General features: G+C 41.0%; 1 protein-coding gene across 1 annotated transcript in view; it reads left to right on the top strand.

Moving 5' to 3' along the window:
* LOC123761981 (uncharacterized) overlaps positions 1-22,002 on the top strand; it is a 41,186-nt gene that overhangs the window by 15,410 nt on the left and 3,774 nt on the right. The window contains 18 exon segments of the mRNA XM_069335871.1: positions 442-594; positions 2,126-2,237; positions 2,852-3,020; positions 8,594-8,762; positions 9,876-9,986; positions 10,621-10,749; positions 11,159-11,281; positions 13,414-13,529; positions 14,467-14,524; positions 15,037-15,187; positions 15,559-15,841; positions 17,219-17,447; positions 17,450-17,773; positions 17,811-18,155; positions 18,684-18,994; positions 19,310-19,465; positions 19,637-19,721; positions 19,863-19,961. Of these exon segments, the coding sequence (XP_069191972.1) occupies positions 466-594; positions 2,126-2,237; positions 2,852-3,020; positions 8,594-8,762; positions 9,876-9,986; positions 10,621-10,749; positions 11,159-11,281; positions 13,414-13,529; positions 14,467-14,524; positions 15,037-15,187; positions 15,559-15,841; positions 17,219-17,447; positions 17,450-17,773; positions 17,811-18,155; positions 18,684-18,994; positions 19,310-19,465; positions 19,637-19,721; positions 19,863-19,961 (3,099 nt within the window). The 5' untranslated portion in view covers positions 442-465.

Consider the following 22,002-nt stretch of genomic DNA (forward strand, 5'->3'; position numbering starts at 1 on the left):
GGCTCAGGAACCTGTACACCATTTGATTGACAGTTGAGAGGCGGGACCAAAGAGCCAAAGCTCAACCCCCCCGCAAGCACAAATAGGTGAGTACAAATAGGTGAGTGTACACACTCATTGGCTGCCTGTCCCCCAACACAATTAGTTATCATTAAATTATAAACATTTGACAACATAGGCAGACCTGAGCTTCGTCTCCAAAGTTTGTAGTGTGTGGAAAGAGCTCAGTTTTCAAGGTGTGAGTCTTTGTGGCGTGTTGATGCAGGTGTGTGGTGTGGGGGGGGATGAAGGCAGGGGGGGTGAGGGGGTGGTGAAGGGGTGGCAGGGGAGAGAGAGAGAGAGAGAGAGAGAGAGAGAGAGAGAGAGGTTGTGTGAGTGTGAGTATAAACAAAATTATCATCACCACTGTCTTGTCTCTCCAACTTGGTCTCTGTCTTCCAGACACACAATACCGTCGGGGTGACCATGACGGAGCAGGACGTGGGCGGCGTGGGCGGTCATGAGGTGATGGCGTCGTGGGAGACGCGGGCGGAGGAGCTCTTCACACTGTGTGACCGGGAACGTAAGGGCATCGTCACCAAGAGAGACCTGAAAGTTAGTATCCTCGCCTGTGTGTACTCGTCTAGTTGTGCTTGCTGGGGTTGAGCTCTGGCGCTTTGGTCCCGCCTCTCAACTGTCAGTCAGTCAACTGATTTGTATTCCCCTCCCCCCATCCACACACACAGGGATCAGCCCGTAACAGCTCTTAATTCCCATGTACCTATTTACTGCTAGGTGAACAGGGGCATCAGAGTGAAAGAAACTCTGCCCATTTATACCTTGGCTACGACATGGCCTAGTCGACTAAGGCAGCGTCTGGGATCATCCCAGGCGTAAGTTCGAACCCTCATCACGGCCCTTGTGGATTTAATTCTGCCAATTTATTTCCGCCTCCACCGGAGATAAATCCCCGGACCCAAAGACTACGAATACCGAGCGCTGTCCAATCAGCCGTCAGACCCCCGATGTGTGTGTGTGTGTGTGTGTGTGTGTGTGTGTGTGTGTGTGTGTGTGTGTGTGTGTGTGTGTGTGTGTGTGTGTGTGTGTGTGTGTGTGTGTGTCCGTCCGTCAGTCCGTGTCCGTCCCGGCACACTATGAGGACAATCTCACCTGTTTTCCAACCAGTTCTCTTTCCGGATCTCGGTAGTACAATTGGCTTCGTTACCGAGTCACAATCGTGAATCTCGGCCGGGACAGAAATGAGTATAGGCACGTTTTCTTTCGACTAATGCCTCTGTTCAACTGGTATTGATTGATTTTGATTGTTGCCGCCGAAGGCGGCTAGTTTATTGTGCACCCCATACTCATCCTGTGAGCGGTAGCGCAAAAGCATTACAGAGGGCACAAAAGATCTTTATCAGACCTCATCTTAGATTATTACATAAACAATTTCTTCTATCCTTCACACCTTATAGATACAATGTCAGCTAGTTACAGAGAAAGTGCTATTACAAGAGCTACATATTTACAGTAAGTCATCATACATTAATGGTAGGTCTTATCGCTAATACATAATAGTTTGGCCAATGGGGATATTACAGAGTCATAGGGGAGCTTCTGTTTATTATTAGTCCTCACAATACACTACTTGTTTCTGAATCTCATATGTCGTTCATCTACTGGAAGCAAAATGTGGGTACAGTACCGGGAATTAGTCGGCTTGTTGTGGGGTCGCATCCTGGGAGGGCCAATAATTCGACCTTGCAAGGACCTCAATATTTATCCTAACGTATATATATATACAGACTGACTGTCCCCCGATAAAATTAAAAAAAAACTGTTGCCACAATGATAGGAGCTTTTCCACATATCTATGAAGCAGTTGCTTTACTTGTACAATTCCTGCTTACTTGTTACTTACAGTTACTTGTACAATTCCTGCTTACTTCTAGGTGAACAGAGGCATTAGGTGAAATCATTTTATTGGGGTCTGGGGTGTTTGAGTATCGTAATATACTTCATTATTTACGTCTTAGAATAAACATGTTTGAGAGTAATAATTGGAAACAAATGTTTAATAATATGCCTGATATAATTTGTATTAATTACCTAATCGTGTTAATTTTGTTAACGTTCTTGTGGTCAGCACCTGTGGGGAGAAGTGTCCCTGGAGCCCGAGGAGCTGGAGCGAGCGTTCCAGGTCCTCGACCACCACCACAACGGCTACCTCACCCTCCAAGAGTTTACTCTTGGCTTTGGTACGCTTTCCTTAAATTGTTCTATGATTCCTCACCCTCCAAGAGTTTACTCTTGGCACTCTTGCCTTAGGAGTGCTGAAAAGTGTATATAGAGACGCTTATATATATTGTGCCCTAAGTATAGTTACTGCCCACTGTTCTTTGTACGCACATTTTTATGATTAAAATTATTATTATTACGGTATATAAGTGGGTTTCAATACTCTTGAGCGCTAACTAACTTAGATAACGTTAACACTACGTTGATTTAACGATATTTCCTGCTGGGATATTCTTCATGGGTTCTATAGTGTTGCATCGTAAGGGGAAGACTCGCCACATCTGGCCCCAGCCGGGCTTGGGGAGTAGAAGAACTTCCGGAACACCTTCCAGTAGCTTACGGGCTATTCGTGCCCATGCCACTTCTTGGGTAGTTTAATCAATCACTCAATCATCCAATGGGTAACCAGCACAGAAGTGATCACCTGTTGTTGTTGTTGTTTTAGATTCAGCTATTCGGAACAAAAATTTCTAAGTAGCACGGGCTATGGCGAGCCCGTTGTGGACTTACCTGGCACAGGAGCGGGGCTGTAACTGGGTGATCACCTCTAATGGTGGTAATATGTACTCCCCAGGCTGTCATTTGGGTCTAGTGGAGGGGTTCCGGGCGGAGTTGACATCGAAAGTCTGCTCAGAGGTGGAGCAGGAGGCCGAGGGTGGCGCCGAGGACCAGGGTGACGCCTTCGCCACCAGCCAGCTGGATACCTTACTCAAGAGTCTGGCCGATCACGACCTGGACTCCTAGTAAGTCTCGGGTCATGTCTTGTTTGAAGCATAAGTAAGCAATACAAATATTGAGGTCAAGCTTTAAAGCCTACAGATGGGAATTAAGTGGGCCGCTGCCTCAAGTACTAACACACCAACGCGTCACACCTCTTGGCAAACTACAATTATGTGTGTATACTGTAGCGAGTAGATTATCCCAATAATATACTCGCTCCAAATGCATTGTTAATATTCCTGTCAACCTTTGGAGATGAATGAGGTGAGGCGTTGCCCGGGCAACACGGTGAGGTGTTGACCGAGCATATAAGCAGCAGAATAGCAAACATTAACTAGTCTTCTTTCAAGTGTGGTCTAGAGCAGACACTTGCGAGATACTGTACCGACGCTCAGTGCGCTCAACTCACACCAAAGTATCACCTGTGTACTTCTGTATATTCGACCAAATATATATATAGTATCTTAGTGTCTGTGTTTATTTGTAACCATACTTTACGTAACAATAGAACCGTTACATTGGTGACCCCAGAGAGTTTCGACGATACCCAGCCACGATGGACTCTCACTGGACCTCTACTGCTACTGTTTGCTGTGATGGAACACTGCCAACACCCTCGCCACAGCTATGATTTTCATCGCGTCCATCTCTGCATTTTCATCTACTACGGCTTGCTGCTCCACGATCGTTACTCACTCATCTGACAGCCTCATCAATGATTACATCATGTTGGATCTACAGCTTGTCCTGCCGACTCTCCGTCGCTGCCAGGGCACTGCTTGTCCTACGCCCACGACAGCTGCTCTGTCATCAGATTCATCTACACGTTCACTGCATTTTGATACTCGGCCGACTCAAGCCCTTTGCGCAGTACAGGACTTACAGCTTGCGTTTCCGACACTTCGTCGCCTTCAGGACAATTCAGCTCTAGATGTGATTACCTCGTTGTCCTAACTACGTGCTTACATTACCTCCTAATGTCCTGGTGCCCGAGCACATCCGCCCCGGATCTAAATGCTCCACCAGCGACCCAAGGACGCAACAATTATGCACATTCTTCTCTCCTGCTACACCGAGCTTGTCCACACACTGCCTACATCTTTTGGTACCAGACTACAATTTCCACAGTCAACAAAATGTAGTACTCGGCGTGTACAGTCCTAATCAACCCAAGACGCTACAGCTTCGACACAGAGCAGACAGCAGACTACGACCACATCGAGCCGCCACGCTCTCGCTCCCCGAGTTCAGACACTCACAATTCTCAATCGAGCCGCTACGCTCTCCCACATAGAGCTCCACGACTCCGGCCTCACTCAGCTCTCTGCTCTGCTCCAGGCTTCGTCTCAACGTTTGCGACACTGCTAAATCCAGAGACACATCCGCCGACTACGCAGTTATTTGATTTGATCATTGACTATTTTCTGTTTCTATAGGAAATAAGGTAATTAAGAATCAAAAGAAAACAGAAGGTTTTTGCCGAAAAATGACCGACTAGCTGTGTGATGCATCATACTGAACCGCTATATCTATATATTTATTTAAAGAAGAGTTGTTCACTCAATTATTCCCTGTTCATCAACATTTTTTTGGATATCCTTGATCCTGACGACAATGAAAGCATATCTGAGAGCTGTTGATATCCTGCACTCTGAATATTGTAGAAGGCATCGCATCTATGGATATCTGCTTTCCTTTGATATAATTATGGTATGTTGTGCCTCAGTGGGACTCCTATTTACTCGTTACAGTCGCCGGAATCCTTCGCGGGTATTCTACATCCTGATTATAATGTAGGATGTCCATCATCCTGAGATATCCAATATGATTAAAATAATTAGGGCAAATTCCTCATAGTGGACATCATGATTCAGGCAGGACTTTCTCCAGTGGACATCTGGCATCATGATTCAGGCAGGATTCTTTCCACTGGACATTAAACATCCGGATTCTGGCAGGACTCTCTCCAGTGGACATTCAACATCCTGATTCAACCATGACTCTCCAGTGGGTATCCAACATCCTGATTCTGGCAGGACTCTCTCCAGTGGACATCCAACATCCTGATACAGGCAGGACTTTCTTCAGTGGATATCCAACATCCTGATTCAACCAGGACTTTCTACAGTGGATATCCAATATCCTGATTCTGGCAGGGCTCTCTCCAGTGGACATGCAACATCCTGTTTCAGGCAGGACTCTCTCCAGTGGACGTCCAACATATTGATTCAGGCAGGACTCTCTCCAGTGGATATCGAATATCCTGATTCAACCAGAATTCTATCCATTGGATATCCAACATCTTGATTCTGTCAGGACTTTCTTCAGTGGATATTGAACATCCTGAATCAGGCAGGACACACTCCAGTGGATATCCAACATTTTGGTTCAGACAGGACTCACTCTAGTGGATATCCAACATCCTGGTTGAGGCAGGACTCACTCTAGTGGATATCCAACATCCTGGTTGAGGCAGGACTCACTCTAGTGGATATCCAACATCCTGATGACATTGTAGACAGAAATTTTCTACACAGTGATTGTAGGCTGTTAGAGGCTTGAAGATATAAAAAAGTATCTACATAAATGATGAAGAAAGAAATTCATAATTTTTTAATATCCAATTATTATCAGGCTCATTATAATTATTATTACTTCCTCATTAACTCATTTTTCTAAATAATATGTTGAGAAAACATGATGATATGTTTGATATTTGAATTGGCTGTATCTCGGTAAATATATGTGTAAAAGGCTTAATATTGGAAATTAGCAAAGAAAGAGTTAACAGAAAGAAACGTCCAGAGGTGCGGTAATTCTAATGGTAGCATTTTGAAAACGATTCTATGGCTGGTTTTGATTTTGAGTTTTGCGAAAAATGACGATTTCGCCGAGGTGGCGATTTTTCCGTGGCAGCTCCGCTTTGCGCCATCTTTTGACAATTATTTACTGATTTAACTGACCGCTGAGCTGTGTGGCCGTCATGTTCCGAGGCATCATGCTTGTTTCTATCTTTTGGTCAGTTTTTTATTATTTGATTTGATCATTGACTATTTTCTGTTTCTATAGGAAATAAGGTAATTAAAAATCAAAAGAAAACAGAAGGTTTTTGCCGAAAAATGACCGACTAGCTGTGTGATGCATCATACTGAACTGCTATATCTATATATTTATTTAAAGAAGAGTTATTCACTCAATTATTCCCTATTCATGAACATTTTTTTGGATATCCTTGATCCTGACGACAATGAAAGCATATCTGAGAGCTGTTGATATCCTGCACTCTGAATATTGTAGAAGGCATCGCATCTATGGATATCTGCTTTCCTTTGATATAATTATGGTATGTTTTGCCTCAGTGGGACTCCTATTTACTCGTTACAGTCGCCGGAATCCTTCGCGGGTATTCTACATCCTGATTATAATGTAGGATGTCCATCATCCTGAGATATCCAATATGATTAAAATAATTAGGGTAAATTCCTCATAGTGGACATCATGATTCAGGCAGGACTTTCTCCAGTGGACATCTGGCATCATGATTCAGGCAGGATTCTTTCCACTGGACATTAAACATCCGGATTCTGGCAGGACTCTCTCCAGTGAAGATTCAACATCCTGATTCAACCATGACTCTCCAGTGGGTATCCAACATCCTGATTCTGGCAGGACTCTCTCCAGTGGACATCCAACATCCTGATACAGGCAGGACTTTCTCCAGTGGATATCCAACATCCTGATTCAACCAGGACTTTCTACAGTGGATATCCAATATCCTGATTCTGGCAGGGCTCTCTCCAGTGGACATGCAACATCTTGTTTCAGGCAGGACTCTCTCCAGTGGACGTCCAACATATTGATTCTGGCAGGACTCTCTCCAGTGGATATCGAATATCCTGATTCAACCAGAATTCTATCCATTGGATATCCAACATCTTGATTCTGTCAGTACTTTCTTCAGTGGATATTGAACATCCTGAATCAGGCAGGACACTCTCCAGTGGATATCCAACATTTTGGTTCAGGCAGGACTCACTCTAGTGGATATCCAACATCCTGGTTGAGGCAGGACTCACTCTAGTGGATATCCAACATCCTGATGACATTGTAGACAGAGAAATTTTCTACACAGTGATTGTAGGGTGTTATAGGCTTGAAGATATAAAAAAGTATCTACATAAATGATGAAGAAAGAAATTCATAATTTTTTAATATCCAATTATTATCAGGCTCATTATAATTATTATTACTTGCTCATTAACTCATTTTTCTAAATAATATGTTGAGAAAACATGATGATATGTTTGATATTTGAATTGGCTGTATCTCGGTAAATATATGTGTAAAAGGCTTAATATTGGAAATTAGCAAAGAAAGAGTTAACAGAAAGAAACGTCCAGAGGTGCGGTAATTCTAATGGTAGCATTTTGAAAACGATTCTATGGCTGGTTTTGATTTTGAGTTTTGCGAAAAATGACGATTTCGCCGAGGTGGCGATTTTTCCGTGGCAGCTCCGCTTTGCGCCATCTTTTGACAATTATTTACTGATTTAACTGACCGCTGAGCTGTGTGGCCGTCATGTCCCGAGGCATCATGCTTGTTTCTATCTTTTGGTCAGTTTTTTATTATTTGATTTGATCATTGACTATTTTCTGTTTTTATAGGAAATAAGGTAATTAAAAATCTAAAGAAAACAGAATGTTTTCCACTGGAATGTTTTTCCACTTTCTATTCCAGTGGAATAGAACCGTTACAATACATAGTCATTTATCGTGATTCAGAAATGGTCAGAACATGATTCCTTCATATGAACTCACAATAATTTGATTAGCCTAGAATTACATGAATTAATGAACACACAAATATACAGAACATCTTTTAGAGACATTACACATCATGTCCTCACTTCTACATTATTAGCCAATTCAAGAGGCTAGCCTGGATCACATTCATATTGAACACACACAGCCAATATAACAACAACCTGATTTCAACAGAATTTAGAGCTGGTAGCAACTTCAGTACCGGTTATAATGTTAAACTGTATCACGGCTCTTAAAAATCATCCCCAGATTGAGTCGGCCAACACTCCCTCCGTCAACAACTTTACCAAAGCCCACAGCTTAACTATGTATGAAACTCCCCATAACCCAGTTATTTTTCTCTTGTGTTATTTGATGTACACAAATATAAGGACCATTATAAAAGATTTTTATGAACAGCTTTTAGCTAAGTATTAATTATGCATATTATAAAACAAGATTTGCTTAAAACGTGTCCCATTAATTGTTCACTCGTAGAAGCTGTATCAAACACTGTTCAGTTTTTGTCCAGTGAAATTGAAATTGAAATAAGTTTATTGATGTAAAATACACACAAAGGGATGAGGTAGCTCAAGCTATTCTCACCCCGTTCAGTACATCGTGTTAATACATATATATACACACATCACAAACAATAAACATATTACCAAACATTCTGAGAGATACACATCTATATTTCCTACATTTGTCCAGTTGTGATGTGGTGTTGCTGGCACCACTACTCGCGCGCTCATCCCCGCCTTCAGTAACGCTTTCAGTAATGTTTCTCGCAGTTCAGCAGGTGTGGAGGCAGCGTGGCGGGAGGTGTGTGGTGGAGGCGTCCAGGACGCGAAGATGGAACAGTTTGTAGCGGCGTTGCTACAGGAATTATTGAGGGTTAAGGCTGACCACGCCCTCCTTGAAGCAGCCCTGGCTACTAAGACTGACCAGTACAATCAGCAGGTCGGTGCATCTCTCACTCGTGTAATGTATAATAAATTAGGGACCCGTATCCCCCCCTTCCCCCCCCCCCAAGAAAAACAATCCCCTTTGCCCAGCCTATTATATTTCGGCTGGCCCTAAAATTTTTAGGCTCATTTAACACACAAGTAGTGTAAACTATACGTGTAACAAACTATACATAGTAAAACTATACGTGCATTAGGACAGCATCACTGGACAACTGATACTACCATGTTTTAAACTGAATGGCACATTATGAACATTATATTCCCGTTAAGAATGATGATAATGACCAAGTGCTGTTACTGGCAGTAACTGTCACCACCGTAACGGTTGCATCTTTGGAACTCTTGCTGGTGACGTCACAGTGACTTGTTGCACGTTAACTGGGGTTGTGACGTCACCAGCCACGTGCACACTATCAACACAGGCTGTAAGAGACAACCGCTGCTGCTGCTGGCCCCACAAGATGAATACATCATCTGTCCTGAAAGATGAGCTATATCAGTGGCTTCAGTACTGATGACTGTGATACATTAACATCAAAACTGAAATGTGGTTACTCTTCCCTCGGATCCTAAAGTGTCAAGCAGACAAATAATGTACTTCTCACCACACTAAACTTGTTGGTCCAGCCACTTGGGCTCGGCGGTAGAGCCAGGGGTCTCGCTTCATGCAGGTCGGCGTTCAATCCCCGACCGTCCAGGTGGTTGGACACCATTCCCTTCCCCCGTCCCATCCCAAATCATTATCCTGACCCCCCTTCCAAGTGCTATATAGTCGTAATGGCTTGGCGCTTTTCCCCTGATAATTCCCTCCCTATTCCTAGAACCTCATTTGTTACTTAACTTAGGAAACTTTTATCCGTATGTCTGTCCTATTTTATTAGTATTTGTTATATTGTTTGTTTTGTTAAGTAAATTTAAATTGCAGAGTGCTTGACCAAGTTATAAATAACGGGGTGAGAATAGCTTGAACTATCTCATCCCTTTGTGTGTATTTTACCTCAATAAACTTATTTCAATTTTAGTTATAAATGGTTTCACATAAAATTGTATACATTACTGCTAAAATAATATTGCATAAGATAGGATGACACTGTACATGGCACAGGTAGCGCAGCTGTATGAAGAACTGGAGAGCCAACTGAGCGGGGAGCAGACAAGAGCAGCAGACATGCAGAGTCACAAGGCTGCCCAGGCCCTGGTGCTACTTCAGGAGGAGGTGAGGACAGCGAGGGCACACAAGCAAGGAATGTTGTGTGTCATATGTGTGTGTATCATTTGTGCATTTGCGCACTCATGTGTCTGTGAGTGTTATTTGTACGAGGAGTTGAAGTCAAGCTAGGCTTCTAGCCCCAAAATAGCTTTTAGTCCCTGAAGCGTGTTTAAATCTCCACGTTCGAGTTTTGTATCGTACCTGCTTGTAAATTTGGGTATGGAGCGGCCTCAGTGACTTTTTGTTTGTAAACACCCGAACGGGTTCAAATTCCAAATTACGTTTCTTCATGTGTGTGAACACACGCATTTGGAAACGCGTTTATATCTGAATTTACCTGAGGGTTACTATATTGGGGGTCTGCTCGAAACGCTGTGTATGTTACTGGCTTTGTATGAATGTAAAAATACCAATCTTACGTAATCTCACCAACCCATTGTACCTTCTTGCAAATATATTATTATAATAATAATAATAAAAATAATAACAATATCTCTAGTGGCCTCGACGAGGACAGGAAGCCTTGCCAAAGGCTTATCAGAGGTCCCCCCCCCACTTGTCTTTATGATCTTCTAGAGTTGGATCTTGAAATTCAGCAATGTTTAGGCATTAACTACTATGGCGGTTTCGTTGACCACAGGTGGCGGAGCGTGAAAAAGTGTTGCGAACCATGGAGGAGGAACTGCGCGCCGTGCACCAGCAGCTGGAGCAGATGGCTGCTACGGAGGCAGTTGTCAGACTGGACAACTCGCACCTCTCTCAGCATGTGGTTAGTTCTCTAGTTTGTCCCTTCTGTAACTAAACTACGTGCAAATCAACTGGGTTGGTTGTAATCAAGCTGCTTGTGCAGACTATCATCATAGCTCAACTAGTGTGATTTTATTTGTATTAACAAGCTGTGTTCTGCTGCCATTATTCTTATATGAAGGATTACAGTGTAGATCAAATCTTGCTAGGAGTCCATCTAATATCCCCATCTCGCAAGGTTTGTTAGTCATACATGGAATCAGGAGAAAACATGAAATGTGAGTCTATTCTACTCGCAAACTCTGGGTAGAGCACCAGAATAGCCTCCAGTACTCGCGAGTGTATGTCCACTCATCATACGAATATTGGTGAATATTTTTGTGTTCTACCCAGACTTTCCTAGTGCAGGCTGGGTGACTATACATCAACAGGACCGACTTGAGGAGGAGCTGGCGAGGAAGGTTGCCGAGGGGCTGGAACTAACCACCGCTCTCGAGGCGTTCAAGACAGACACCAAGAATGAGAAGATCCGCCGGGCACAGCAGGCTTTCAAGGTAAACACTTGAAACGCATGAGTTAATTATTATCTCTAAATAACTTAGGAAATATATTCTACCAAGCTCTAGATCATGTTCTGTGGACATTATTCATATTTCATTCATATAGCAAAAAAAGGCCATGAATTACTCGAACAATTTATATAGATTTTTGCCACATTGTAAGTTTAAATTACATGGTTAATTCACAGAATTGGCCTGAGGGCCACTCTCTAGTAACCTCGACGAGGACAGGAAACCGATGGCTCCTCGAAGGTCCCCCGTATTTGTCTTGATTTTATCGAGCTGGATTTTGAAATTCAGCAGCGTTTAGGCATTACGGCTTCAGCGGATAGGTTCCATGGGTGAAAAATAATCATTTGTTTTCTTCTGACCTGCATTGTGGCTTGTTGAGCTTGAAGCCGTTGTTCCTTGTTTGTGTCACAAGGAAGTGGTCTGGATCAACATTCTCCAAATTGTTACGTATTTTAAGCTTCGATAAGATCCGTCCTGTGTCTGGTTTGCAGTGTTGTTAGACCTGTGGCCCTCAACTATTCCTGGTATGAGAGTCGTTAGTTCAGAAATTATTTTAGTCTTCTGGCGTTGAAATTTCTCCATAGCAGGTGTGTGTCCTTCTGAAAATGAGGTCTCCATACTTGGTTACAATAATCAAAATGGAGTGCAGCAGAGATTTATAGTCGTATAACTACCTTCTTTTCATTGAGGTAAAAATATCGTTTGACTAGTCCTAGGATTTTGTTTGCTTTTGTTTACTGCAGCTCTCACTTGTGCATCTATCAGTGATTGGTGAATTCCAACTCCATTAAGGTACTTTTCTTCATCAATTTACTGCCAAGAATTATCAGTGAATGATATATACACCATACGGTGTATTTCTAGGGTTCAAGCTAAATTATATAATGGGAAAGTAAATATAAATAAATATAAATTATGTTAAATTACAAATATTTAGGAAATGTTTACATGTAGCACAATTGTCAGAAAGATAGAGGGTACATTTGTGTGCGCAGAAGAGATAATTACTTATTGGCTGTGCTTTGTACAGTGAATTAGTTTCATGTGGTTTAAGGATTAACTAGGCTACATGAGAGAACTCGATTACAGGATAAAGGGACTTGCTCAGAGCGTTAATTACTAGGTAACAAGTTATGGGAATAACGTGAGAAATTTAAAGACTTGCGCAATTAAGAGTGGGGAAAATTGCAAGTAAAGGGTTTTAAGTTTAAAAGTACAAAAGAAGTAGAAAGAATAAAATGGAGTCTGTCTCCCCCCCTCCCCCCACACCGTCGGCTCCTTTGTACAAGGCGCTGCAGGAATGTTTTAGATTCAGCTACTTAGAACAAACGTTCCAAAGTAGCACGGGCTATGGTGAGCCCGTAGTGGATTTACCTGGCACAGGAGTGGGGCTGTAACTCCCTCGCTGCAGGAAGTTTCCCACAAGGTGTGGGGTTGCCGGGTTTCTTTGGTCACACATGGTGTGTTGCGTAGGCTGCGAACTACTATTACCACCTAGTGTCATACAGCAATTGTGTTGAAGCCAAGAGCGTAGTTAAGAGGCTGAGAGTTAAGTTCTCTGGCACATAGGTGGCTGGGGTGGCGGACATCCCATAACGATGTAGGAGGCCGTCCGGAGTAACCTGTCGGCGGGAAAGGGCGTCACAGATAGTCTTTAGCCAGGTTGTGGCTAATTGAGCTTGAAGCTGTTGCCCCTTGTATGTATTAAGGTACATTTGACCTTTTGAAGCAGTGGTCTGGATTACTATATTTCATCTTGTCCAGTATTTCAAAGGTCTCGATGCCTTGTCGTCTGGTTTAGTGTAGTTAGTCCTGTGGCCCTCAACCATTCCAGGTATGGGAGTCGACTTAGAGCGGCATAAAATCATTAAAGTGTTGTATTTTCTCCAAAGCATTTATTCCTTTTGGAGCAGATAATCAGCAATGCTCTTGGGATTTACAAACCCTTGACAACAATGAGATGTTTCTATTACCAATAATAACGTGAGAAGATCAGTAAGAGCCTTGAGGAGGATTCGAACCTATGCTCTGGGTCTTTCCAAGCAAATTGATACTATTGATGCATCTCATCTCGTTAATATGATTTCTTAGTGTAATAACGTGTGTATACAAAGGTGAGCGAAGCAGTTGTCAGGGAGAGGGAGAGTCTGGTGACCCAACTTGGCCTCTTGCGCACCATCAACACACAGCTGAGGGATGAACACGATCAAGCCACTCATCGGCACCTCAGGTCAGCTTTTTGCCTTTGTTTCTTTACAAGTTTCTTTAATCAATGTAACTTAATGCAAAAAGCTAAATGTTTGAATGTATAAAAGCTTTGTAGCTCCTAAATTGGTGGTGGTTTTATAAAAATTATAACGTTTAGAACTTTTTGTGCTGCCTTATATTTATAGTTTGTGTGTAAATCTCGAAGAAATTAACCCGTGATAAATAATATGACAATTTTAACCACGAAGGACAATGAAATGAATAATTCCTTAAGTACTTTCGTGTTAACACATCATCCTTCTAATAATGTGATGTTATCACACTACTTCTGCAGGAATTATTTATTTAATTTTCCTTCATGGTTAAACATTGTCATGTACATAATTATTGTGGTGCCAGATAAAATAATAACTTATTGTGTTGGGGACATGAAGGGAAGAGAATTATCAAGGGAAAGTGCCAAGCCATTACGACTATATAGCACTGGGAAAGGGTCAGTATAAGGATTTGGGATGGGATCGGGGGGAAGGAATGATGCCCGGACGGTTGTGGATTGAACGCAGACCTGCATGAAGCGAGACCGTCACTCTCCCGTCCAGGCCAAACGATTGAGCATCATTCCTTATTATATAATGATAATTATCATCATAAAATATACATAACATGGAGAAACTTACGACAATGCCGTAGTGCTTGAATGAAGGTGAAGACCCAGTATGTGTGTAAGAGTATTAAAGTAAATGTTCAAATGTAACCTAAATCCTTTCTCAATGTTCGGTATATAAGAACATTGTATATAATTCATTTCTAATTAGACAAGTTACATCCTTAATATACCAGTTACACGGTTTAACACATTAACAGTATATTGTTTGGTAAAACTGTGTACTGTAATTGAGAAATTTCATTCACATTACTGTAACTTGAGACTGGCTTTATTGTAAAGTTTTCTTTGGCAGACTGAGTTATGGGAGTGCTGGTTCCACCGATTGCGAGCACGATGAAGAATATTTTAAGGTCAGTACCTGTACTCGTTCTCTCCCCATATAGCAGTACAGTAGTTTAGTCCCCACATTTACTATGAACACAAGTGCTGCCACATGCCTTGGTAATTTCTGGCACATTCATATCTGTACTAAACTTGCATACTTTCTAGGTAAATTAGATAAAATGAAAGTACAGTAAAATCTTTGAGTTAATTTTTATATTTATTTTATTCAACTCTTAATGGTTTCTGAAAAAAGCATTTGTAAGTGTGCAAGCATCCCAAATGGATGGATATAAAATAAATAAATAAACAAACATATATATATATACAGTATATAGTGAAAGAACTCCTCTAAAATTATTTTTTTGTTTTAAATATTGAAGTGGTTGAAAATAATGGATAAATTGAAGAGATTAAATGGAGTATAATTGTTAGTGAAAAAATAATGTCATGTTTATGAAGACTTGTAGTGTTGGTAGATAGTACTCTACACTGTATGTAGAAGCATATGTTAATATATTATCTAGATTTTCTTTTGCAGCTGAATTTGGGTGTTCAGCCTGGCCAAAAGTCAGAGATGTCCCAGCTGACTACTGCCGTGGAAACAAATCTTCTGCAAGAACTCTTACAGTACCCTCCCCTTTGTACTGTGTGTGGAGGAAAGCTTCCTAATAATGTGGGAGACACTCCAGGTATGAATTCTCTATTAGACATATAAAGGGATATATATAAATGTTGCCTGGTAAGACGGCAGTTAATTCATGGTATATTATGAGTTTCACTTTTATTTACTAATTTGCATGTGGCTCTTGTATTAAAGAAAGTATTTGTACATGAAACTAGGAATCGCACCCAAGGAATTTCTGGGTTGTAATTTTTAAATAAGCAGTATCTGTGCGATAACTGAAGAATGCTTTGTGTATTGGCATAAAACTTTCATGACTTGCATATATTTGTACAAAGGACTTTGCTATTTTTGTTGAACAATGTAGCCACTTGGTCTTGAATGTTAACATGTATGGACTTGCTATTAATATACTTTTTCTGTCTACATTGATTATAGATTTGAAAGACTTCCGATCACCAATTATTGTGAAGCAAGACTCCACAACACAGACATCACTTACTGGACTGACTTCTTCCTCAGTGGCTACACACACTTTCGATAAGGCAGCATGGCAAGACTCGTCTGCTAAAATACTAGAGCAAGATGCCTCACCAACACACAAACTCCTCATACAACAATTATGTGGAGAGGATTGTGGAAACTTACCATCTCATGAAGTTCATGAAAATTACTTTAGCACATCCACTGACAATTTTCCCAGGCACTGTTTGTGCAACAGGTAATTCCAGATGGTAGTCAGCGCCGGCGCTGCATCCCCCAGGTGGTGCAGTGCTCAGCGCTGATGCTCTGGAAAAATAAACTAATTAAATTTTTGGCAGCATTCAACTGCCATTTTTATGAATTAATTGCACTGAACATGATTTAAGTATTCAGATCACCGGGTTTAAGAGGGTTATATAAATATCAACACAAGTTTGAACACAAACCAATGAATTCAAATTTAGAAAATAAACACAAACTGGTTAGGGTAAAAAGATATGTGGAACAAATTACCAGATTAATTTTTAATAGTGCTTTGGAAAGTGCATGAGGTTGTATATAAATGATTGCTAATTATTGGCAAATAGACATAGATTCCTTTAATATTGTGAATTTATCCCCCCCCCCCCCCACCTTTATAAAAAAAATCTAAATGGGTTGTCCTTGCACACCCTTTTCTTACAATGTACCTTGAGTGCAAAGTGAGGCAGAACTATGTACAGCATACATTGGACCCTCCATACCCAAACTTGATTCATTCCCGAAATTAATAATTTTTCCCAGGAGGAATAATGTAAATTGGAATAATTCATTCCTGACCACAAAAAACACACACGCAAACACTAGATGAAATGCAAATTTATTCTAATTTTACCTGCACTTACGAGAAATGATGGCGTATGTGGAAGGTGGCGAGGAGAAATGTTACCGTTTGGCAGGGGAGCGAGTCCCCTTCCATAAAAATGTCAGGTAATTGTGCTTCTAGGGTTCTCTCTCTTTTTCTCTCAAAACTTACAGAATGCTTTTCTTACAGGAAATATCTCCAGACGCATTTATTCTTGCCTGCACTTTAAAATGTTTCTGAAATGAAACATAAAATTGTCATTCAGTTTTATAACACTACTATAGCTTTGGCAGGGTGATATTTTTCAAGAAAACTTTGCACCTACTCCCCCCATTTTGCAAGAACAGACACACACACACCCCTTTTTTTTCATATTTTGCTACAAGTTGCCCATCTCTATCGTGGTTCAAGCTTTCTTCTCATTTGGCTCTTACCACTAACCACCTTAGGCACCATGGTGACTTGGTGTAAAATATATCCAAGAAAACATGAAGTTTTGTGGAGTTGTGCACTGAACAACAGCTACTGACTTGTTTGTTACCTGTGAGTATGGGTACACAGGTGTGTACCCATACCTGTAGGAGTGCCAAGCAAACGGTCGACTACCGAGGATTTTTTCTTGAAAAAAAAAAAAAAGTGCTTGAGTGCCTGAATTGTTCAAATTCAGAGCTGTTAGTGGCACTGGGTTGTCTGTATACTGATTGATAACTTAGGAGAAAGTTTACTGTTTAATCTACACTAAATAACCTAATGAATTCTTCCATGTTATAGGTTTGGTAACCAGTTTCCCATCGTGCCAAAATATTCGACGACTATCATCGTTTACCAACTCGGCCACCATGACACCACACAAGTACTCCCTCTATATCACACTCAATACACCCATCACACCTTCCCTATTCACCACACATACCACACTTTCAACCCACAAAGTTGGGACACGCAAGAAAAGGCTACGACACAAACAGAAGTCTGCACCGAAAATGGCTACTGTATCCAATAACATTCAAGGCAGCCAGCCAAGACAATGCCAAATCCCCCAGGTTCAGGGCAGTGATGTATATGGTAGTGCCACTATTAATCCTATGGATCAGTGTGTGCAGACAGATGGTGGTGACCATAGGGACCAGTGCGTGCAAACAGGTGGGACCAGTGGGGACCATAGGGACCAGTGTGTGCAGACAGGTGGTGGTGACCATAGGGACCAGTGCATGCAGACAGGTGGTGGTGACCATAGGGACCAGTGTGTGCAGACAGGTGGTGGTGACCATAGGGACCAGTGTGTGCAGACAGGTGGTGACCATAGGGACCAGTGCGTGCAGACAGGTGGTGACGACCATAGGGACCAGTGCAGTGCAGACAGGTGGTGACGACCATAGGGACCAGTGCGTGCAGACAGGTGGTGGTGGACCATAGGGATCAGTGTGTGCAGACAGGTGGTGGTGACCATAGGGACCAGTGCGTGCAGACAGGTGGTGGTGGCCATAGGGATCAGTGTGTGCAGACAGGTGGTGGTGACCATAGGGACCAGTGCGTGCAGACAGGTGGTGGTGACCATAGGGATCAGTGTGTGCAGATAGGTGGTGGTGACCATAGGGACCAGTGCATGCAGGAAGATATATTCTGTGGACCTGTGAACAATCCTACACAAAAGGATGAACCTGAGGGTGATCGGAATGAATCATCCATAGATGAAGGAATATGCAAGGTATGAAGTTACATTTACAGTACATACAAGTTGATGTTCAATATGTTTTGGAATAGTTTTTAAAATGTTTACAAGTTCTAATATACAGTACTGTATATACAACAAAATACAGCAAATGTAAATTACGAATTATTAATAAGAAACTTAATTTATTAAATATTTGTCAATTACTGAAACTATAATGATATATTTTTGTATCCTTTTTTTTTAAATTTAATACAAATTTATACAGCTTTTGCCAGATTCTGCTTGTCAAGTTACAAATCCAGTGTTGTGAAATGCCAATACTATTAAAAAGTTTCAATCATTTAATTATAACCTAGTACAGTACACAGAATTTGCTAGTCAAGTGAAGTCTTTGTATACTACACTGCCAAAAATGGGAGATAAAATGCAGTGAATTTCAGAATCTATACAGAAGTTAAATTTTAAAATTAGTAGATATGTAATTTTAGTTAATATATGTAAAGTTAATATATGTTTGTATTGTAATTATTACCAAAAGAAGACTGTATTGTTTTCACTCAGATGGGTCCCGATGGACCACCACAGAAGAAATTGCATGAAATTTTAGACACTGTTGAAGGGAGAACAATTAAAAGTAACTTCCAAAATGATCCCACGATAATGGTAACTTCGCTGCCTCGCCATTACCCTTGTGGAGACTCCGAATCAAAGGTGAATGATGAAAGTGCAGAGGTAAAGAATAAGGAAGGTGACCAGCCACTTGCATCTACCACCTGTCTGGGAGGAAAACCTCTACTCTATTGTCCCTCTAGAATGTTCAAAGTGGTCTTCATCGGAGACAGTGGAGTAGGAAAGACCTCCTTCATTCACAGGTAGATTGTCCTTGTCTATTTTTCCCATTATTCTCGATGTTTTACATTAGAGCTGTGCAAAGTTTGTTTTTCTACATCACTCAGCATTTTCTGTTCAACCTGATAGTATAACAAAGTTATACTATAGTATAACTTTGTTATACTATCTGTAATAAATGTTAGTGAGGCTAAGAAATAGGTTATAAATTCAGCCAGGATAAAAAGATTACAGTACATGTCAGTAAATGTGTTAATATGTATTAAGTACAGTACTATACTGAAAGTGAAAAAATGTCAGTTAAGCTGTAATGTCTTTTTCTATTAACAAATCTACAGAGCATCCATGGGAGTGTTTCGAGGTGACTTTGGTGCTACAGTCGGGGTGGATTACCAGACACTGGAGGTGCAAGTAGGTGGTGTACTGGCAGTGCTGCAACTGTGGGACACTGCTGGCCAAGAACGCTTTCGCTCTATCACCAGGCAATACTACAGGTAGTTTGAGAACTATTAAACACAGGGACTACCATAAGTAATATGTAATATAACGTATTCAGAACAGCATTCAGAAATGAACATGACATGTAATAGCAGCTGACAAACCACATCTACAGTTACTTTCCAATATCAGTGTTGAAATTGGTCATTGGCTGCATATTCCACCAGGAAAGTTGATGGTGTGGTAGTGATGTATGACCTCACCAGTGAGCAGTCATTCTTAAATGTGGTGGATTGGATAACATCAGTCAAGGTGAGATTTTGGAGTGTACTTAAACATATGCTGCAATTTAAATTGTTCATTATAAATTGTCACTTTACAAGAAAATTCAATCCCAATGTTTTAAGATTTTGTAGTTTTGATCACACAAAAAAATGAAATTACCTTTTACAGGAGATGGCTGGAGAGGTGGTGACTGTCATGCTTGGAAATAAAGGTGATCTGCAGGAAAGTCGGTGCATTAGTCAAGACATGGCAGACAACTTGGCTAAGGTTTGTCAGTACAGTATTGAGCGTTTAAAATCTCATGGATTAATGGTAGTGTTTAATGCTGATCATCCCAAGCAATGTTCCATTTAATTTAACAATCTATGATTGGCACTCTACCTGAACAGAACTTTTGGTTTTAGTTAATTGTTAAAAAATTGAGCTTCAAGTCAATTTGAAAAGCTTCATTCAATGCAAAGATGCTTGATTGCTCTCTGGGGTAAGAACCTACTGTCTTTAACAGAGCCCATGATCAAAAGAAAATGTCAGTGGGTTCATGATGCCTGTACAAAAATTAACTATCCCAGTTAGTAATTGTCAATATTTTGTACAAATGTTAATCTGAATGTTTGAAGCTTTGTCTATAGTTTTGCTTCATTCACTCAATTTACATTGTAAGCACTACTTAAATCGATGTAACTAAACACTTGACCTAATCTTTTCTAGATCTACATATAAACCTCTAAATATATAATAAAATTAATTTACATTTGGGAACCCAATTGTTATTGGACCATATAAGATTCATCCTTTGTTAGTTGCTGGATGTAAAAGACGCCTATCAGTAATACTCGATACAGTATGTGTACTGTTGTCTCTAAGGATGAGTTGTAATAAGAGGACTAGTGAACAAACAAGATAACATAAGCACCAGCATCACGTATATCTTTACAAACATCACTGCAGGGTTATGTAAGTTGCTGGGAGGTACTTGATTAAACCTCAGTCCAGCCCAGAATATCCATCAGAGGTACTTTCATAAAAACTTCAAGTCCTACCACACCTTGACTGATGTTACATGGGATATTTCAAACAAGCTTATCACCTGCCTATCCAACCCACTGAAAAGTAACAACATTGATGCCTACACAGGGTTTCCAAATCCAGATTTTCTTCAGAATTGCCCCCCCCCCCCTTCCTGACAAAAAAAACTCCCCACAGCAAAGAACAATAGCTGCAATATTCAAATTTCTTGAGTCTGGTTTTTTAGTTATCACTTTAAAGTTCTCTAAGGTAAGCATCTGAAACACATCTAAAGAAATAAAATAAAAAGAAGTAAGTTATAGAACCAAAGCAAATAGGATAAAGAACATTTGCCCAGCAGAAAAGGGTCTAGGAATGAAGGCGCCAGAACCACTACCAACTGAAAAGATCGTGAAGACAAAAGAAAGACCCAACATCACACAATAGATGCAGAGCATATATGCTAAAACTTTCCTGCCTGCAAGTCTTGTTCTAAATCGGGAGAAAAACACTGATATAGCAAGCCCCTGCCGAACCTTTATTTATAAAGGGTGCAAGGCAGATTTGCCTGAAAAATGTAAATCAAAGCCTCTGTTAGAGTGCAAAGACCTGCAAGGCAGAGCAATAGCCAGGCTGAGGAATGAACTTGCAAAAGACAATGCAGTATGCTGTTTCTGAAAGAGCAGTCCCTCCTCTATCCCATGCCCCAATTAATGTAGGGCAAGGTGTCAGGCATGGCCAGATGAGCCTTAGTCTACTGCCAGGAAGGAGATTGAATCCAGGTTCATAACCCCACAGAGGAAAATAACAAAAATGCAACATCTCGTTCCCCTGTAGTCAATGATAGGTATGCACCAAGCTAAAAGCAGATATTGGAGAAATGAGAGAGACTCTTGAAGCATGCACATGTTAAACAAAGACAACATACAGCATTGCACAATGTTTCAATGGATAAAAATTTTTAATGATAGAGGTCTTTGCCTACTGACCAATAATGGGGTGGATTGCCGAGTTGGCCAGGTATGTGATGGTATCAAGTGAAGCTTCAGACTTGCTCAAGTGAGAATTGATCACACACACCCTGGGTGAACTTGGGCCTCGAGTACCTTCCTAGTACCTTGTATGACCCATTTGGGACGTTTGAAAAGATCCATGGTGCTTATACTGTACCTGAATTTAGTCGCATTCAACTTCATGAATCCTACCTTAGATATACTGAATTCTTTTGGGAGCAATCTAATGTGAGACCTTGGAGAAAAATTATTTTTAATTAATCATTTAACTGTACTGAACCTCATATCTT

Source organism: Procambarus clarkii, chromosome 34 (genome assembly GCF_040958095.1).
Source record: "Procambarus clarkii isolate CNS0578487 chromosome 34, FALCON_Pclarkii_2.0, whole genome shotgun sequence".
Taxonomy (NCBI): domain Eukaryota; kingdom Metazoa; phylum Arthropoda; class Malacostraca; order Decapoda; family Cambaridae; genus Procambarus; species Procambarus clarkii.